The sequence below is a fragment of the Plectropomus leopardus genome, chromosome 17, assembly GCF_026936395.1.
Source record: "Plectropomus leopardus strain MGB_pleo_1.0 chromosome 17, ASM2693639v1, whole genome shotgun sequence".
Taxonomy (NCBI): domain Eukaryota; kingdom Metazoa; phylum Chordata; class Actinopteri; order Perciformes; family Serranidae; genus Plectropomus; species Plectropomus leopardus.
The window spans coordinates 738,028-757,571 of record NC_142192.1 but is presented as its reverse complement, the minus strand read 5'-3'; the positions used below and the strand labels follow the sequence as shown (position 1 = coordinate 757,571).

At 40.2% G+C, this 19,544-nt stretch overlaps 1 protein-coding gene across 15 annotated transcripts in view; it reads left to right on the top strand.

Annotated features, from left to right (window-relative positions):
* LOC121957960 (protein 4.1) overlaps nt 1–19,544 on the top strand; it is a 147,114-nt gene that overhangs the window by 101,813 nt on the left and 25,757 nt on the right. The window contains exon 17 of one of the 15 annotated variants that reach the window (XM_088090393.1): nt 3,360–17,809. The exons of the other annotated variants lie outside the window; for them this stretch is intronic. Coding sequence (XP_087946519.1) covers nt 3,360–3,698 — 339 coding nt within the window. The 3' untranslated portion in view covers nt 3,699–17,809. Of the gene's footprint in view, nt 1–3,359; nt 17,810–19,544 lie in introns of those variants that run through there. 15 annotated transcript variants of the gene reach the window in all.

Here is a 19,544-nt window from a genome sequence, read left to right as displayed (position 1 = left end):
GGAATTTCACAGTTTTGTTTCAAATTTCTCACATTAGAATAAATAAGTCATGTATTACATGCAACCATGGTTAAAGTAACTTTTTTGTTTGCCCAAGGAATGAGTACATTGTGAAAGCATTTAATTTTATGTTTCCATCTGCTACCAGAGGGCCATCACATGTAATATTTTACTTCCCCTTCAGAGAAGACTTGATGTTCTATGTGATTATGGGGAAAAACAATAGTTCATATATTTATTTCTGCATCGGAAATCTGCCAAAATGAGTCAGAAAATATTGGCATATCAAATATCAGCATAAATCCAATATCGTGCATCCCTGCTGTGAGTCAGTAAGAAGTTTTGGATCAAACCCCCTTAACAAGTCAATTTGGCTTCACCTACATGGCTCAAATACCATAAATTCAAATAAAATCCAAATGTTTTGTGAAAAGGATCATCTGTTCATATCAATGCACCACCAAAATAGATGTTGACCTCTAAATTTGTGTAAAAAATCAGGTCAACACCTGTTTTTGTTGTGTTTTAGAAGTTCATATTACCAGTCTCATTAAAGTCATCAAACAACCACACAATAATCACCACAGAGACAATCTTCAGCCTTCATGGCGCTGGGGGCAGCTGCTTGCTCTGTATGGTTAGTCATCAGCCCTATCAGTGTTCAGGACTCACTCTGTATGTTCCCAATATTTCAAATGTTAATATGTACAAACTTGCATGGATAAATATTATGGGCAGGACATGGGTAGTACTGAACATAACTCATGTTGTTGTCCGTGAAGAATATAGCAGTTAGAATTGTACACTGATCGTTCACTTAATGGTGCTGTTGGCTTCCTTCATATCATTCCACTGCTTTAGCATGACTGGGACTGCAGTCACAGAGGGACACTATTTGAGACACTCTTTTAATATTTGCTGATGTGACGATGGCATGTTCATGTATATATGTGACAGGGAGGATGTCCATAGTTGTACTTCTGTGCAGAATAATTGGTGGCATGACTGCGGTAAAGGTATTTGAAGCTGGTGCTTCCTGACATAGCTGTTTATTAACACTGTGCAGTCTTTATGATCAATATACAGAATGGCACCTGGCTGCGGCCGAGGCCGGCTGTTAGCAAGCAGCTCTCTGACCTGACCAGACTGTGCTTGGCTGCTACTAAAAGGGTTCAGTATGCTTCAAACCAACACGTTTATATGAAGTGTTGTCCGAACATGTCTAAAGGCAAAAGTGTTTATACTTGTTCTGAATGGAAACACTCTCACATTTAAAGGTGTAGAGGCTACAGCCACAGAGAGGGACGAAATATGATGAAACATACAAATGTTGTTGTTTGAAACAATCTAATCTCAAAGGTGTTTTTGGGTTGTACTTGGTTTTTGAAAAATGAAAAATAACATCTTGTGAGGAATTGAAACCCTGCATCTTGTCTCACCTCCACACACCTGTCCAAGTGAAATTGTGAAGTGGGCATTATTGTCAGTTATAGAAAAGATACCAAATTTGTTTGATGGACAAAAACCCCATGGGAAAAGTGTAGGAGTGGAGGTTTCAGCACTTTTCAGCACTTAGTTTGAAGCATACTGGCACCTCTGCGGGTGTCCTGGAACCCTTCCCCTTTAACCCTCTTTACTGCTGTCCCCTCACCACTGCCTCTGCTCTATGAATGGCTGCTGCAAGCTTTGTCATCTTACTTGATCTGCCAGTCGATCCCATGGCTGACTTAATCCTGGTAATGTATTTGCATGATTCACGTGCCTGAAATGGCCAGCGAAAGACTGCAGAGCGAAAGAGCAGAAGAAAACAAGCTACACACTAATGATTAGAAGCCAGAGGACTGACCCCCCCTCCTCCCTTCCTCCTCATCTGTCTCACCCTCCAATCCTCCCTGTATCTGTCCCTCCCTGAATGTCTTATGTGTTGTTCTGTAACTCTGTCTTGTACCTGTGCCACATCTGTTCTCATCTTCTTTCACGTCTCCTTAAAAGTCTGTACCTGCTTCCCCGGTCAAATCCCCACCAACTTCATCCTCATCCCCTCAGCCTCTGCCATCCTTCCCTGCAGGTTCAGACAATGACTCTGAAGGTCAGAGAGGATCTCAGTCCTCCGACCTGCCGGTGTTGCCCTCTGGCTCTCAACTCTTCTCCACCCACAACTTGAAGACACAGTTTCTATCGCAGACATAAGGCTCTGCACAATAACCATATTCCTTTTTAATACTCAAAAATCTAGCCATAACAGCACTTTTTTGCTGAACCCTGAGGCACAATTTTAGTAATTTCCTGTTATTGCCGAATGCAAAATTATTATGATGACACATAAGATGGAAAAAAAAATAGAAATAGCCTCCATTGCATCACCATCCACTACTTTAAAATTCCCAGATTCAATTTGAGCTGGTAGATTTTTGCAGGCTAAACACAGATCCTGCCCTGTATGCAATACCACATCCTCAGTGTGCAGTGCAGAATTATCTAAACAATGTGCCATGGCAAACTCCTCCATGGATCCTGCCATTTGAGATGCAAAGACAGGCTGTTGGTACATTATGAAGCAATTCAGGTGACATGTTAGAGTTTTGCTAGCACATGCCAGGCATTTCTTCTGGTGTTTTCTTTCTTCCTTTGGCATTTAGAATACTTTGCACTGCCAAAATAGTCAGCACTAGCTAGCATTTTAGCTGCCAGAGAATGCCTTTCCAATGCCTCTGCCAGTTTTGCTCAATCAAAGTTGTCGCAGTGTCTTACAGCTCGCTGCCTGTTCACCAGTAGAGACTGGAGACTGAGCTCTGGTGGTGTGTGTTGTGCGCCAAATACAATGAGTTTGATTGAAAGTGGAGGGCCTGTATTTATGACTGTGTTGAAAAACATGCCTACATGATTTCTAAATACTCTGGTACACTGTAATACCCTGATAACGCCCAAGCCTAGTTGTAATCACACAGAAGTAAGAGCCAGTTTTATATTGTTTCCTATGACAGTAAGCCATTCAGCATCTTAACCATGTCATAATAAGAGTTTGAGCTTACTTGGGTAAATCTAGCTCGGTTTACTCTTGGCTTTCCAAAGCCAATAGATAGTGGAAGTGCATTAAGAAGTGTATTGTCTGTTAATGTTAATGTTTCCCTGTCAGACAACATCACTAACAACCTAATTTTAAAGCTCCAGTGGACATCTTTCCAAACCATGTCTCCTCCATGCTACATACCCTCCCTTTCCTGCACCCTCCCTCCAACATCCCCTTCCTCTGTTTTCTCATCCTTCTGTCCCTCTCCTTCTTCTCCGATCAGTTGACCATATCCCACTTGCCTGTTCATTGTTATCTGTCTCTCTTCGTCTGCCGCTACTGAGCACAGCGAGGGAGGCAGTCTCTGTTCGGACACAAGGTAAGAGCAAATAGCTTGTCCCCAGCACAAGTAGGACCACAGCTGTACGGACATGGCTGCCTGCTGGAAGAAGAGGAGGACAGTGAAGTTGATTGGGTTGATGATGATGAGGAGGAAGATGAAATGGAAGAGGAGGAACAAGCTCATGCTCACACTCTGATGGCGGCTATCAATGTGCCGGATGAGGGGAGGAGCTCAGTTAATCCATGTGAGCTAAACCCAGCCAGGCTCAGGCAGTCCCGGATGTCTTTCTTTCTGTCAGGGCTGCTGGTGATGGCTCTGACCATGCTGTGGCTGGCCTTCATTTAAAAGACAAATACATTGGGAGATCCCTGAACATTTAATCCTGCAAGGTGCCCTCTGCCATCTGCTTCCTCCAAGTACCGGTGTGTCCCTCTACCTTGAAGTCATCACTTCTATCAGTTCTACATGCAGTTATTACCTTTTGTCCCTTCCATGCACCTCAGTTCAGCCTAAAATGGCCATGCTGAATAAGAAATTATAATCTTTAAAGCGAGCCTATGTAACTTTTGCTGGACAGCCACTGTGACCAAAAGTAGCAGTTGACCCTTGCTAAGCTCCACCCAGCTTAGCTGCTGTTGCTAAACCTATCAAGCTTTGTAGAATGATCATTTTTGAGACAATGGGCCCTTTACCACAGAGCAACATGCAAAACAGATTTTTTAGTATTAACTAAAACAATCGCTTAAAATGGCAGCTGTCCCAGGCTTTTCCAATTGTCCTCTGCTGACTTCTTTTTATAATATAATAATAATAATAATAATAATAATAACATTATTTTGACCAAGAATACATTTGTCTTCATGCTTACATTCACAATACTGTGTATTCTGCTATAAACCTGACACTAGAGCTAAATATTCCAGGCAATAAGTCAGCATCATAACCAGTTCATGAACCATGTAGAGCATTGCTGTTGTGTAGCTAGTTGCCCTGGCAATCCAGTACAGTATGATGACTATTAGTTCAAACAAAAAAGGTTGTTCCAACATAATCCTATTTAGATGCTTACTACTAAAAAACATAGCCCACTTGGACAAGCTACACAGATGTTTGATTAATGTTATGTTTGAAGAGGAAAGGCTTTTAGCTTTTAATCAGGCTACAAGTCACTTTGCTGACTTAATTTACTTCATAGTCACTGACTACATATGTAACACTAACCAAAAAAACCACTATCTGGGGTAACAAGCTTTGGATACAGGAAGGTAAACTTCCCAAATCCGATAAACAGCAAGATAGAGACCGATCAGGACCAACTCTGTACCTATGACTCCACAAAATATAATCATGTTACCTGCCCTTGAATTTTTCAAGATTCAGTTTAGCTAACATTAGCTGCTGGTCATACCAGAGCAAGAGAGACTGTAACAGCAGAATCCCTGAGTTAAGTAAGCACTTAGGACTTCTTTTTATTTGTAAGAGAACAAAGTGCTATTTCCTATTTCAAAAGCTACATTGTCTCGCTTAAAGAAATCAGCAAAATAGCATTTTTGTGTTTTTTTCTTCTGTGTTTTGTCGTTTGAAATAATATAATTCAACCTTCACAATTCTGCAGGAAAAGGAAAGAGTTGTTAGTAGTAACTTTCATTTACTGCTTGCATTGTATGTATTTTGTCCTTAGCATATCTGCTGTTGAGTAGATTTCCAGTTGCTGTACTACAGCAATGTAGTAAGTTGCATGTTAAATTTCAAATTATAGTACATTAAGATTTCACTTTGGACATTTCTGTTATGAAACCCCTGGACAACATTCAGTTATGTGGCAAGTTAAGAAACATTTCTCGTCAGTCAGCTGACCAAAGCTCTTAGACTATGTTAAGAATTTGTGTGGAGTTTAGCAGAGTGCTATTGTGACTGACATGCATTAACCCTGTGTTAATGTTGGACCAAGTATCAGCAGGCAATCAGGCCAAGTTTAAGTTAAGAATCCATTAGTGGAGAAAAGAAATTACTCAGGAATGCATCAGGGCAATTAGATTTTTTTTCAGTAACATGTAGAGGAACAAATAATAAATGCGACAAAGCAGAGTCATTATATTTTTAGTCTACAAAAGGATAAAAACAGTAGACATGAGCAACATTTGCTTTATTGACTGTAGTTTAGGTGATTTCTGAGCCTGTCATTAAGGTAATTACTAAGCCTGTCTTAAAGACGATTTTGGGAGTGCAGCACAATGGTAATAAAATAATTGTGATTCTAACAAATTAGTGGGTAGGTTTTGAAAGGGTTTTTGGAGCCTAACAGCAGATTTTTTGGTTGCATGACTGCTGAAGGTATTATTTGTTTGCCTAGCTACAATATGCAACTTTTCTCTTTGGTACAGAGCAGCCGTATTTATAACAACAAAATCTTTGGACTATTACATTTATTTTATGAAATTATGGCTAGCTCAGGATCTCATCACAGAAGGGTAGTAAAATCTGTGCAGAACTTAACTTTGGTGATCTGTGGCATGCCAATTTTTGCTGTTCAACAATTACAGTAGAGTCTTGAAAATGGTGTGCTGTCTCATTCAGACTCTACTGAACTGGGTCATGCTCTCGTGTCTCTTCCAATCACAAGCACATGTTAGTTCAATGAACTTTGCAAAGCTGGTCAATCAGAAAGTGCCTACTGGAATATGTGCAGAGCCCACAGTATAGAAGACAGTACCACAATGCTATCCACCATCCTGTTCTCTTCAGCAACAGCATTTTGCCCTCTGCCAGGCTTTCTCCACAGATCGAGTTGCCACTTCAGGACCTTCATCAGTCTGCACATTGTAGCTCCCTTCCTTAAGTTCAAATAATAAGCATATACACAAGTGATGTTTCGATCTAAAACTCTTCTTCAGACTTAGCTAAATGGATAAAAACCCCATCTTGATGGCGTTTTTATCCTTTAAGCTAAGGCCCAGTCCTGGAGCATCTCCCAGTTCTTAGGAGCTCTGTCTCCTGTGTCCTGAGAGGGACAGACTGTGGATGGCTGTACTGCACAGATTGTGTAGACCATCTAAAGAGCAAAGGCAGGATCAGCCATTGCCCTGTTGCAGCACAAAGTGGTTAGGGTCCCAACACTGGCACAAGGTAAGACTAGATCCCCTGTCGTGTGCTAATCTATCCCGGTCTTGGAGTATCATGTACTCAGCCCAGAGATGCAGACATGCCATTGATGCTGTGAAGGATCCATTCCCGCCTCTGGAGTGCTCTTCTTTAAAGGTGTTATCAATCAAGACAGGTTTGCTGCTTGCACTGACCTCAGCTAAGAGAGTATGTGAACTAAATGTGATGTCTTTCAGGTCAAGAGTTGTTCAGTTGGATGCTGGTTCTTTTCTAACCCATGTATAGAATATGGAGGCAAAATTGCAACTTTGCCCAGTTATTGCGTTGGCTTGTTATGTTGATAATAAGGTCCTGCATTGAACAGCTGTTTCCTGTGCTTTGGGAATGGTGTGGCTGAAAAGGCCCTATCCAAGAAGGTCGTGCCTCCTACTTTTCTGCTGAAGTAGTTTACTTTCTAAAGAAGTAGGCAGGCTGCCATGACTAACCTGTAGCCCGTCAGAATTAGTTTGGCCAAGTCGATGTAATGTCCAACAGGGCATTTATTCATCAGGCTCCACTCACTTTACCTATAAAGTCCAGTAGAGGGCGGAGCCTTTGTGAGGTAGAACAAAGGTTACAATACTGTATCTCTACTTGCATTAGCACAGGTTGAGCCCTCAACTTAGATGCCCTGTTGCTTGGTGGTACTGCCTTACACACTGTGGGCTCCACATGTGTCCAGACAGGTATAAGCTGATTGGCTGGCTACATTTATGCAAATTTCAGTGGGCAAATGTGTGCTTGTGATTTAAGAAGAATACCAAAAGAATTGAGTAGAGGGTGCCCTCTCCACAAGTAGAACTAGGGTTACAGTATCCTTTTGTTTGGAGGGAACAGAAAAATGGAGAGTCCAGAAAGAGGTGCCCATACAATTTTGATAAAACCCTGGTCAGGGCCGAATTCACTAAGAATGAATTGTCCACTGAGGATGCAACGTGAATTAAGCATCACTCGTGCAACTGTTATCTGCCACTTAAGAAGGACCAATTCATGAAAGATATTTTGCTAATGATATTACAGTGCAATCACGCCTTAAGTTTTGCAGCTTGGCGCAGTTTGCCCTTTTTTTGCATTGATATTATCCACATGTCAACATTAAATGTTGTGTTTGCACCAAAAACACAGTAGGCAGAACAATAGCAGGGAGATACTGAGACGCTATTCAATTTGTAGTGCAGTTAGGGGTGCGCTTCACCCCTTGTGGATGCTTTGAGAATTACACTTTTTTCTTTTGTCTTGTTTGTGCTGGTTTAGCAGCCACAACAGCTGCACAGGTCTTGCCCTTAATGTTTAGCCAAACATAAAGCGACACACCTGATGGTGGTATATATATATATGTGTGTGTGTGTGTGTATGTATGTATATATAAATTTATATATATTTATATGACTTTTGACCCAAATGTGGCAGTCTGGCACTGGTACAGTCTGTTTATACACTGCCAATGTGGTAATGGTACAGGTGTTAGCTGTGACTTGTGTTGGCTCTGAATTAGGCTGATAACAGAAGTCACCAGGAACTACCGTTCTTTCTGTTATTTTCCCAGAGTCTCTTCTTTTTTTCCATTTGTATCTGTATCTATGAAGTAGATTTTTAAAGACCCAGGACATGTGGATTGTCCACTTAGCTTTTTAATTTTTCTTTGATTTTTTTCTTAAAATTTAATGATCTTTCACTGTGAGAAAAAGTATTTAAGTTATTTAATCGAATCAAGTAACTTTTGAACTGGAGGTGCTTCAAGCATAGTGTCACCACAGCTGTCGAGCTGTAGGGAACCCACCGGGCTCTCTCTCACTTTATAGTGAAGCTGTGGGGCGTGTAGTGTCTCACTCTTATCTTATGCTAAACATTACTGGGGTGTCTCTATCATCTGTAATGAATGCTACCTTTAAATCACAGTGTTTACATTGTAGCAGTTACCAATAACTACGTTAGAATTTGGATTTTGCACTCGTTAAAGTAAAAAGGGCACCATTCTCCATTTAGGAGAAAATTAAATTTTAAATTATGACAGTTTCAAAACGTTTCATCATGTCAATCTATCTCACAACCTGTACTGTTTATCCTGTATACATTGATTTTGTTTCTCTCATGAAATAATATCCACAGACAACGACTCGGTGATAAATTAAATATTTTATTTAGGCTAATAAAATGATGAGTAAATAGAGGAAATACTATGACATATAAAGGACAGTGAACAAATGAAAGGGAGCCTAAGTGATGTATGTTATTTATGGATGATAGTGGGTAGAAATATGTGACTGTCTAAAGCGTGGATGCGCGCTGAACGGTAAATTAAAATTTAAAAATTTGGCATTAAAGCTTAGCTATACCACATCAACTCTGATCACTAAAAGATGTTATTCTGCCTACTTTTGCCAACTTGATTAGAATTCTCCGGGGAGGTCGAGGTCGTCGCTTCACTCCAGTGGAGAGCTGCTGCGCGTCTTCCAGACGAGGTGACTTGCTGAAAGGCAGTGGCGGCCGGGCAGGTGTAGTCAGTGTGCGGCGGTCTTTAACTGGCCTCGGTGTCCGCCTTGGCGAACTGGTAAAATTCTTTAAACAAAGTCGTTAAGGGCAGGCAACGGATGTTGATAGTTTGAGCAGCAGGTGTTGCTTCTAGGCGAATCACAGAGTGTCCTTCTCAATTAAAACTCGCAGAAATAATCAAAAGTAGTCCCGTTGGTTTGACAAAGTCACTTTAAATTATTAATTTGAGTTTACTTAAAACGAATTGCAAAAGTGTCTTTACTGATGAAGGAGTTTTCCTCTTGGTTGCTGCAAGTAGAAAAACTCTCACCCTCCCAGGGTGAGTGCTATGTTCAGAATTCTTAAAAGCAACTCAATAAACAGTAAATAACTGAATGTCCACACAGAATTTTGAATTTTGAATTCAAACCTTTTAGTGAATCTTCTCAAGCAAGCAATGAGCAGTTACAGAGCTCTGGATCAGAAATGCCTCTCCCTAGCTGATAACATCAGCGAGTCAGCCTGCATTCTGACAACCTGTCTTTCCCTGATCCAGTATTTTATACTATTTACAATGAGGAAATGTGCATGGAGGTGTTGTCTTCCTCTGATTGGATCCCCTCGTTATCTGGCTCTTCTCAAGGGCGCGGGGTCTTCTCTGGATTGGTCAACACTGATCATTCTGCTGTACCCCCCATAACACAGCGCCTTATTAGGAGCTGTTTTTCATTCCTGCAAGTCCTGTCAAACACAATCACAGAGACAAACACAAGACAAACACCCACACCTTGTCTCACATACACATTACATACTTCCTTTTTTTTGTCTCTGCATACGGGTGACCTTCACATGACACTCCTAAATGACTAATACAGTAGCATTTCAGTTCTTCTAACGCCAATTTCAGCATTCTTACTTTGGCATTCTTGCAGTTACATAACAATTCTAGCCTTGCTTGGACAGAGCCTTAAGGGCTCATGTCACATAAAACTTGTTCTCTATCTTACCCCATCCTAGCACTATAATCACACTTTAGCTGGAATCATTGTTCAGTTACAGACATTTAGGTTACATACTCCAACACTGACCAAAAACTGGTATAAAGAAAAGCATCAAAGAGATTTAACAGGAAAATGGCTTCAAAAGTTAAAGTTCAGCAAAGCTCGGGTGAGCTATTGCGGCTCCTCTTGTAAAATTGAAGAAAAGAAAAAGATGCAGGCGAGGATACACGAGAAGCGCCGCGGTGAAAGGGAAAGTAGAAAAGAAGCACTGAGCTGAGAGCTCACTAAGTTTTAATCTATGAATTTTGGGGTGCGAATGGGAGGCAGGGTAGCAAACCTTCGCGCCGCGCGACTGCACATCTAGCGTTTAGTTTTAGAGGACCTTACGTGATTTAGGAGACATTTATTTCTCGTAACTGCTTTGTGATGAATTACTCAATTTGAACCGTTACATATAAAGTCACGTATTCCATCACCACTATGGTCCTATTGCAGTAATTACAAACACATGCAAGGAGAACTAAAGGCAACAATGAATGTAACACACGGCTTTGAAGATCCTTGGTTTGACCTTATTAAGTAATCACACATAACGTAACGTTATCCAATGGACCGTAAAGAACTTAGTAATTAGTTAGAGATGGGATTACCGTTTAACATTATACAGTAAATGCAAAACACGATAGAACTATTAAGTTAATTACGAAATTACACATAACTAAGGCCAATAGATGGCAGTATGGCTCCATCACAGAAAAGGAATAAAATATAATTTTTCCCAACTCCCTCAAATTAAATAATAAAGACATGGGAGTTGGTTCTACTTAATCATTAAAACACAGAGATGAACTTTGAGCTACGTAGGAGAAAGATTAGGGAACTATGTTTACCTTCATTCACAATTTTGTCCAAGTGGTCATGTTAAATGCTGGTCTTAACAAAAGAATGTAGAATGAGTTTACAACATGTCCTGCCTCTGTCATCTCAGCAGGGGGGAGGAGGACATGAGAGGGGAGAACATGTGTTTGTTTGTCAGTGTGTGTGTGGACTGAGACAACAAAGAGAGAGCGAGAGAGAGAGACAGAGACAGAGAGAGAGAGACGTAGACAAAGGATTAAATTTCAGAATGAGGATCATCATTTAATCCTGTGGGCCCTTCTCAAATTCTTGGTAGGAATGTGTCTCCAGTCCTCTACACTAAACTCAAGTCTTTGTGTCAAAGACAGGTGACAAACTGTTGTTCTTGTAGGTCTGAATGACCTCAGGAGTTCATTTGGAAGTCTTAACACCCTGGAAGTGGAACTGGAAGAGACCCCACGAAACTGTTATCTCTTGTGACATCTTGAGCAGGAAAGTCGCTTTGGATAAAAGCGTCTGCTAAATGAAATTGTAGAATTGTAGAATTGCAGAAAGCGTCAAAGGCTGACTCTTTTAGTGGCTTAAAATTGTAGAATTGTAGAAAGCGTCAAAGGCTGACTCTTTTAGTGGCTTAAAAGCAGAACCTGTTTGCAGATGTTAACAGGGGACTGTCAATAAAGTTAATTTAGAACCTTCTGTTAACTCCTCTGGGTTCATAAAACAGTTTCCCTTGACGTGTCCCCCATTTGTACAGGGAAAATTAAGCTCTGGAGTTCCTAAGAGGGAAAATGTAAAGACCACAGCAAGGCAGTCCACTACAACATGCAAGTACACCTGTTCCACCCTTGTGGGCCTCACTGTTACCTTTCAAAACTCCCTGATGTATGGCTCTGACATATAGAACCAGGGCACTATTACACAAAGGTAGAATTTAGAAATCCAGGATATCAGGAAAAAAGCAAGACATGATCTAGTCTTATCAGTGACACCTGGCGTAATCTATTGCAAAGTTGCTAAGCCAGGATCCGAAGGTGCGACTATGTCAAGTTAGGTGTAAGTATTCTGGATAAATGCACGTTCATGGCTGTCATGAGTAGCCCACGTGTCAATCACAGATCGTCGTGATGCAGACATAGAGAAAAAAATGTTTTCAGCAGGTGAGCAGCAGCTTCTTGTGGAAATGCATGAGCAGGTAAAGCATATGATGTGCTAAAAATGGAAATATGGAAATTAAAATCAAACAAAGAAAAAACTATAGTATAGTGGATAAACACATTGTCTTTTTTCCATGAGTCTCTTTGTCTCTTTAGATCAAAACTTCTACTCGTTACTCATTTCCGTAAACTTCACCTGCACTGACACATCGTTATTACCACACAAGGAGATACTTGTTATTTTTACCAATCAGCTGGACACTTCCTTAAAAGTTAGCAGTAGAATTTAATAATATAATAAAGTAATGAGTATTTAGCAGATGCTTTTATCCTCTTCCACCGCGCTCATGGAGGATGCGGGCGTCTCATCACTGACTTCATTGAAGCCACCTTTACAACTTCATTAGCCATTTCTAATCATCTCAACAATCGCAAGGTATATATAAATATTCACTGAACTTCTGAGAGTAACATGGTTAGGATGACAGGTGGTGCTGTGGACAGGATTGCTGACTTTTAACAGTTTGGCCCTGGTTTAAGTCTCCCTCATTGTGCATGTGGCCTTTAACTTTACAATGAAAATGATAACAGCAGGCCTGCTTTAATGAATTACAGAGTCGAAGTCTATTTTAATGCAGGCTAATAAAATGAACAAAAATAAAGAGGCCGTGGAATAATTATAAAACATATTTATTTCTGATCAGAGTGACAGCTGACTAAACAAATGAGGCACCAGGATTAAACAAGCCTGGCTGTTTGCCTGGTTGCTAGCTGGCTAGCTGCACAGAATAAATCTCCATGGTAACTGATGCCTCTGCTTTGATACAAACGAGTCAAGGCTAAATTCAGCTTGGATACCTGGGAAATCCTGGCTTAATCCATTATCTAGGTTTTGTGTAATAGCCCTCAGGAGTACTATGGACAAGCATTTCATTTATTTATTTACATTTGTGTTATTTTATGCATATATTGGCTCTAATGCAGACAGTGCCATCATGTGCACCCTGTGTAAGTGTAAATTCTAAAAATAGTAAAACCATTAATTTTTTTTTTTTTTTTTATCATAATAGTTGTCGAAAGATGGGGGTGGAGGCCTGTTTGGACTAAAAGACATCACTGCCTCCCAGGGGCGGCAGGGTGATACTTTAAGAGCTAGCCTCACACCTCTTCCTAACATACAATGAGCGAGTGAACTGTGAGTGTGTTTGTTAATAATAATAATTTTCTCAACCTTGTAAATTGGTCTCTTCCCTATCCATGGTAACTGCTGACTGGAGGGAAAATGAAAACGGACAATGCCAGAGAGTCAACCTCTGTTGTAACCATAGATTAAAAACTGCATATCTTGTATGTAAGTGTCTATACATGCTTTGACTTTGAGCAGTGAAAATAGATTGAATAGTTTTGCCCTGCTTGCTGACACATGGTGCATGTAAGCGCAAGGTGGAACAAGTGTGCAAAATTTTGCATAAATAGAGCCAGAGCAAGCCGTTCTCCAAACAAGCGACACATTGCTTGGCTTGCCTGCTGACACACGGGGCATGTAAGTACATCTTCAGCGGTAGAAATTGAGACAATCTGATGTTTGTTGGTTTGCATCAGGTCCAGTTAGAAAAAGGCATTTGATTTTGATGCTCACGCTGGCAAAAAATTAACTAATTATTATTTGCAAGTGTGACTGTCACCAAATCTAAACTAGAACATACCACCTCCAGGAAACAGCCATATGCTCAGACTCTAAAGTCCTACATTAGCTGCGTTTACGCTGCTTGTTCAAGGCGGGAATATTATGCCGTTATGCTGCCTCACCGTTCTGTATGTACTATCCGATCGTGGAAAGGGGAAACAGAATGGTCTCACCTCTGAGCTGGGAACGATGTAGTAACAGCGCCACTACAAGGTCTGTGTAAAACATAAAGCTGGAAAAATGTGATCATAGGTGGGGAGGTGTGAGGTTTTGATTATGTTTTATGTGTGCGACCACAGCGCGGGAGATTTAATAAGCAGCTGTTAGCAATTAGCGAATAATTCAGAGAAAAAGAACAGCAGCAGTAAATGTCCGCACACTGGAAAAATAATTAGGTTCTGGAGTTCCTTACCCTCCGAGCAGAGGATGAAATCAGCTGCCATGTAACAGAGAAGGTAAATGATTGTGACTGACATGCTATAACTTTGTTATTGTTTAGAAAGTGCTGCCAACACGTGTATTATATGTCATACTGGAGGCAACATGTCATGACTGCCATGCCTCTTTTGACTGCAGGATGCTGCAATGTGGTGTATAATCACACTTTGGAACAAATGATGCAGATGTCGTTTGGTTCTGTGTAAAAGTGTGAGGGTGAAATAAAGAAGGGACTTTGTGGCGCCCCATAGCTCTTCCCTTCTCACATCCACTCTGCTTTTATATGTTACCAAACTAACTGCCAATCGTCAAAATAGAAGTATTACAGACTTTAACAAACTGACTTAAGATCTGTCTGACAAACTCAGCTTGTTTGAAGCAGTGCAGGTATTGACTGACTGATGCATGCTTCCACCTCTGGGGGCTGTATGAGCTTCCTGCTAAGACGGTTCAGTATTAGAAACATGCATCCTGGACTGGCCTGACTGAACTTGGTTGTTGCTGATACAGCTCTCAGATACTTGTGGCCCTCGACACTTTCTGTACATGCTGAACTGCCAAAGAACCCAGATGCACCGCTCAGGAGTGAGCAGATCCATTCATGTGTGAAAGTCAGTAGACTCAGTGGTTGTCAGCCTGTTAGCCTGTGGATACATTTTTGTTGTAGACTTTTGAGTGACTTGCTGCTGCAATTTGATTGATAATTAGACTACTTGTATTACCTGTCAGTGCTAATAATTGTTTTGCATAGTGATACAGGCACTATTATTACCTCTAGCTCATTTTTTATTTCTGCCATGTCTTGATTCAGCTTCCGCACAATGATCACTGTAAGTAAATTAAAACACTCATTGATTAAATAAGTTAGTATCTTTATGTAGCCTATCACTTAATGTGTTGGGATGATAATAAAGCTTAAACTTTACCTCCACTTTGATACCTGCAGTGTTAGTTACCTGTTAGTGTGCCCCACACTCTTGTGTCCTGGCAGGTGCGCAACACAACACTTGAACTTGATGGCACTATTTATTGCATGAAAGCACAAATGTGATGAGACTCTACCAGTGTACTGGCTCTGTTTTAAACCATTTTCAGAAAGGGCAGCTGTATCATACTGGTCCACATTACTAAATGATTTATGTTGCATAGTTGCATTTATGTCTGCCATAGAAATGGATGAATTCAGTACATTCCAGATATTTGAGAAAGCAGGTATTTTAAACCCTGACAGCACCAAAAGGATTGGTTAACAGCCTTGATAGGATCTGATAGGTTAAAATTCAACTTGGGGGCAATAAGGAGAGAGCTATAAGAGTTCTTAATTGTTGTCTCACTGTTCTCGTTTCTTACTTCTTCCTTTAGCGAAGCTCTCCTGTTCTATGGCAAGAAGCTACAACCCATGGCCAGGTCCATATGATGCACCAGTAGTGACTATAAACTGAAACTTTATGCTCCGCTCTGTTTAGAGATATAGCAAACCATGCACACATAGAATCCTGTTACCTGCAATTATATGATGTGACGATTTTTTAATGCTAATGTAGTTAGTGTTAGGTAACTAATGAACTTGGTGAAGGTTAGGAGAAAGCCATGGTTAAGGTTTGAATTATTGGATCACAACAGGATATAAACTCCAGTGTCTGCCAACAAAGTTGGATGTGCCACACAATGATCCACCAGCCCAAACTCTACACCCTTAGGTTCATTTCATAAAGGAAGCTCTGCTCAATGCATTGGTTTTTAACATTGGCACAGGAAGTAAACGGTGGACTGCAGAGTTACCCAGCATGAGCCCATGTCTCAGATTTACTTGGCAGGGTTTGCATAACTCAGCATTAAGTAGGAGTTCTTTTGTGGCTACTTTTATCAAACATTTAATATTTAAGAACTTAAGATTCTTTTACATTGTATAAAAAACAAAAATATTCAGATTTGCAAAAATACATTTTTTCCCCCAAAATTACAACCATACTGGTGAGTTTGGCAAGCAGCATTTCAGATGTCACATGACAAATGCTGTGGCATACCAAGGTTCTCAACCTGCTAATTGTAGCTATATTTTAATTGTTATTCAGTGTGAAAAGTTGCATATTTAGCTTTATATCCAGTGTGTATATCACCAAACAGTACCCCCCTGAAGAGCGGACATTAAAAGATTTTAATCTTTGTCCAGCTGGATTGATTACAGGGTTACATTACAGTAAATTTGGTGAAGTTTTGTTAATGTTGGAAGTACTATATGTTTATGCACTCAGCATGGTTCACAAAGATGAGTGGTGTCAAAGTGGAGCATGTCATCTTTAATTTTATTTAGGGTTGTCACAGTGATGAAATTACCCCTAGTCATTAAGGGTGGCTTAAAAGCATGATATGCAGTATTGCTGCCATTTTTTGTGGGTTTTTTTTGCAAAGTAGTGTAATTAGCATTCTTCATTTTTTTTATTTTAGTGCTTTTTATATAGCCTTTATTGTTTGACTACTATTAGGCATATTGTTGCCTTTTAAATGACAAGATGGCACTGTTTTAAAACAAATTAAATACTGATTCATTGTTAAATATAGAACACAGAAGAACAACTCTGTATTTTCAGCTGAGCAGCGGTTGTGTCTGATTGCTATGATACAGGAAATACTTGGAAGTAAAAATGTTGACACAAAGAAGAGTACTTACCTGCTCTGGCCATTGCTCTGGATGAAGGGAAGGCTGAACGGACACGCCGCTCTGTGGGTTCAGTATTGTTGTTGTTGTTGTTCAACAGTGGTTTGGGTTTAGTGCGATTTGTCTCGTCCCTCCATTTATAGAAGTGACAGTGATGAGCGGCTGCTGCATTTTATTCAAAGCTCAACCTTTTATTAACTCACAGCAACTAGAAAAGAAGGCATACATGCCGCATCAGCACAGAATAGACGGTCAGCGTCTCGTGGTGCTGCTGACAGTTGTATAGTGTGTAAATATGTAGCTCTCCCCTGAAAACCATCAATATAGAGGTTGTGGCCATTGCTTGCCATACCCTACTGTTGGCTTGTCAATAGCATGATATTGCAGAATTGTGGATATTACGACAACCCTAATTTTATCTCCCTTTTACACCTGGTCATTTCACTGCTGTATGACTTCCAAAATTTAAGGTTTAGAAGTACATATGTATTTATTTTGGTGTCAGGTTTTGTTTTAAAAAAGCTGTACAGTTATCATGCAGGACGTAAGTTTAAGTCCACTGACATTATGCTTTGTATAAATAAGTTGGCTTTACTTTATTTGTATCACTAAATGTCACGAAAAAAACATAAATATCATCATCATAAATCATGGATTCATCAGCATAATAGAGTTGATTCCACTGTGTAGTTAATTTTCAAAGCGTTTTGAATAATGACAGGAAATGTTTACCATTTGCTCATTTTGACAAAGAACAGCTGGATCTAAATGAACTCTGGGAAAGTAAATTGTTTACCTTTTTAAAACTTGGTGGGACTAGCATAATACAAGCTGTAATGTGTCTTTCCTATTTTTACAACACTGCTATTCAGCTAAGTATATCCATAAATTACTGTGCATGCTCAGTAAATATACTCAGCCCTTTGGTGGATGTGTGCACATCTGTATGATCTGCTAATGATTCATTGTCGTTGGATTTTTTTTGAATATTTCTGAATATGTAAACCTGTACTTTTCACTGTGATACTAAAAAGACATTGAAGTTGTTTCATTGTCTACTGATGGACTTTCTTTCATTCAGCCAATCGATTTATCTTATCTTTCTTGGCATATAGTGACTTTTCCATTATTCATTTAAAGCTACAGTAAGGTTGTTTTGGGTATTCTAAAACAATAAATACATAAAATCTTAATATGTATAATAGAGTTGTGATCTTGTGGTCACAATGAAAATAAGTTGATTCATAAGTTCTTTCTTGCCTTGCATGTCCTTGATGATGGCTTTAGGATCTGTAGAAAATGCACATGATACTAGTTCATGTGGTACATCTACTGTATACAGGTTGCTCTGTCCCCCTGCTCTGATCACATCATGGAGACAAATAGAGCAGAGAGTTTGTTAAAGGACAGTAGAGCAGACAATAGAGGGGAGGGAAAGTGTCTTTGTAAACAATAACTAGATGTAAAGATCATTTCTACATGCTATTCTCATAATGTAGAGAATCTTAGGATTCTGTCCTTATTATGACCTGAGCAAGTTTACACTGGCTGCTCTCACAGTAGCTGCCATGAGCGAGACTCTATGGTCAGAGGCTGCATCGGGCAAAGCAAATCTGAGGAAAATCCTGCAGAGATCCTGCCAACAGCTGTCTTATAATAGTGCTAACATACGCTCCCTTGACCCCTCTTTGGAAAATCAGACCATGTCTGCCTACAGGCAGAAACTCAAACAAGATGGACAATGGCACAGGCCATTCAGCACTGGTCTAACCAGTCACAGTCAGCGCTACATCACTGCTTTAGCCCTAGGAGTAGGATGTGGTCTGGGTGAGCAGTAATACATGTCTGGGATGTCATAATTGACTGCAAGGGCAAATGCTGTCATGCTGAAAAATGTTGTAAAAACATCACCAAAACAGAAGCTTGGGTTAACGGGGAAGTCCATGCGCAGACTTAAAGCTGACTGAAGCTTACTAAGGTTATTTGGAGAAATCCAGGAAATCCAGGTAAATGCTTCACAAAGCTATTATCAGTCACAAGAGTCAATACAGAGCCACAGGCTGTGTACCAGAACGCATAGTTTTTTCTTTTGACTTTCATTGGATATACTGCACCTGTCCTTCCAAAATAAGTACTATTGAATGGAATATCCATACAACTGGGACATGCTACTTCCTGATAACACTGGGCCTTGCACTTTCACTCTCCTGCTCATGTGTCCGTCGCTGTCTATAGTGCAAAATTTCAGGTACAAAGAAAAAGTATTTGATTTGGAATGCAACAGATCTTAACATTAGCGCTTATCTTGGAGATAAAACATCATTTGCCAAGTTAAACCCAGAGAGCTATGCTGTTCTTACCCTGCAGTGTATTCTGTTTTACCTTTAATGCTACAGCTACATACAGTTAGTTATGATTGATCGATTTATTGATTGATTGATTGGTTACAGTCATTGTGGCTTCTGTCAGCTTTCATTGAGCTGCCAATAATTTGCAGCTCAGTCCATGTGACATAAATTAAGTTGGGCGACCATGCACGCACAACTGCATGGAAACCTACAGTTCTGAGTCCATCATTGAACTTGCTAACAACACAACTGGCATAGGTCTGATCACACAACACTAAGACAGCCTACACAGAAGATCAGTGCCTCAACATCTTGATACAGGACAACAACCTTAAGCTCAACATAGGCCAAACTAAGAAGCTGATTGTGAACTATACTAAACGACAGAGAGAAGGACACACCCCATCACCATCAAAGGGACTACGGTTGAGAG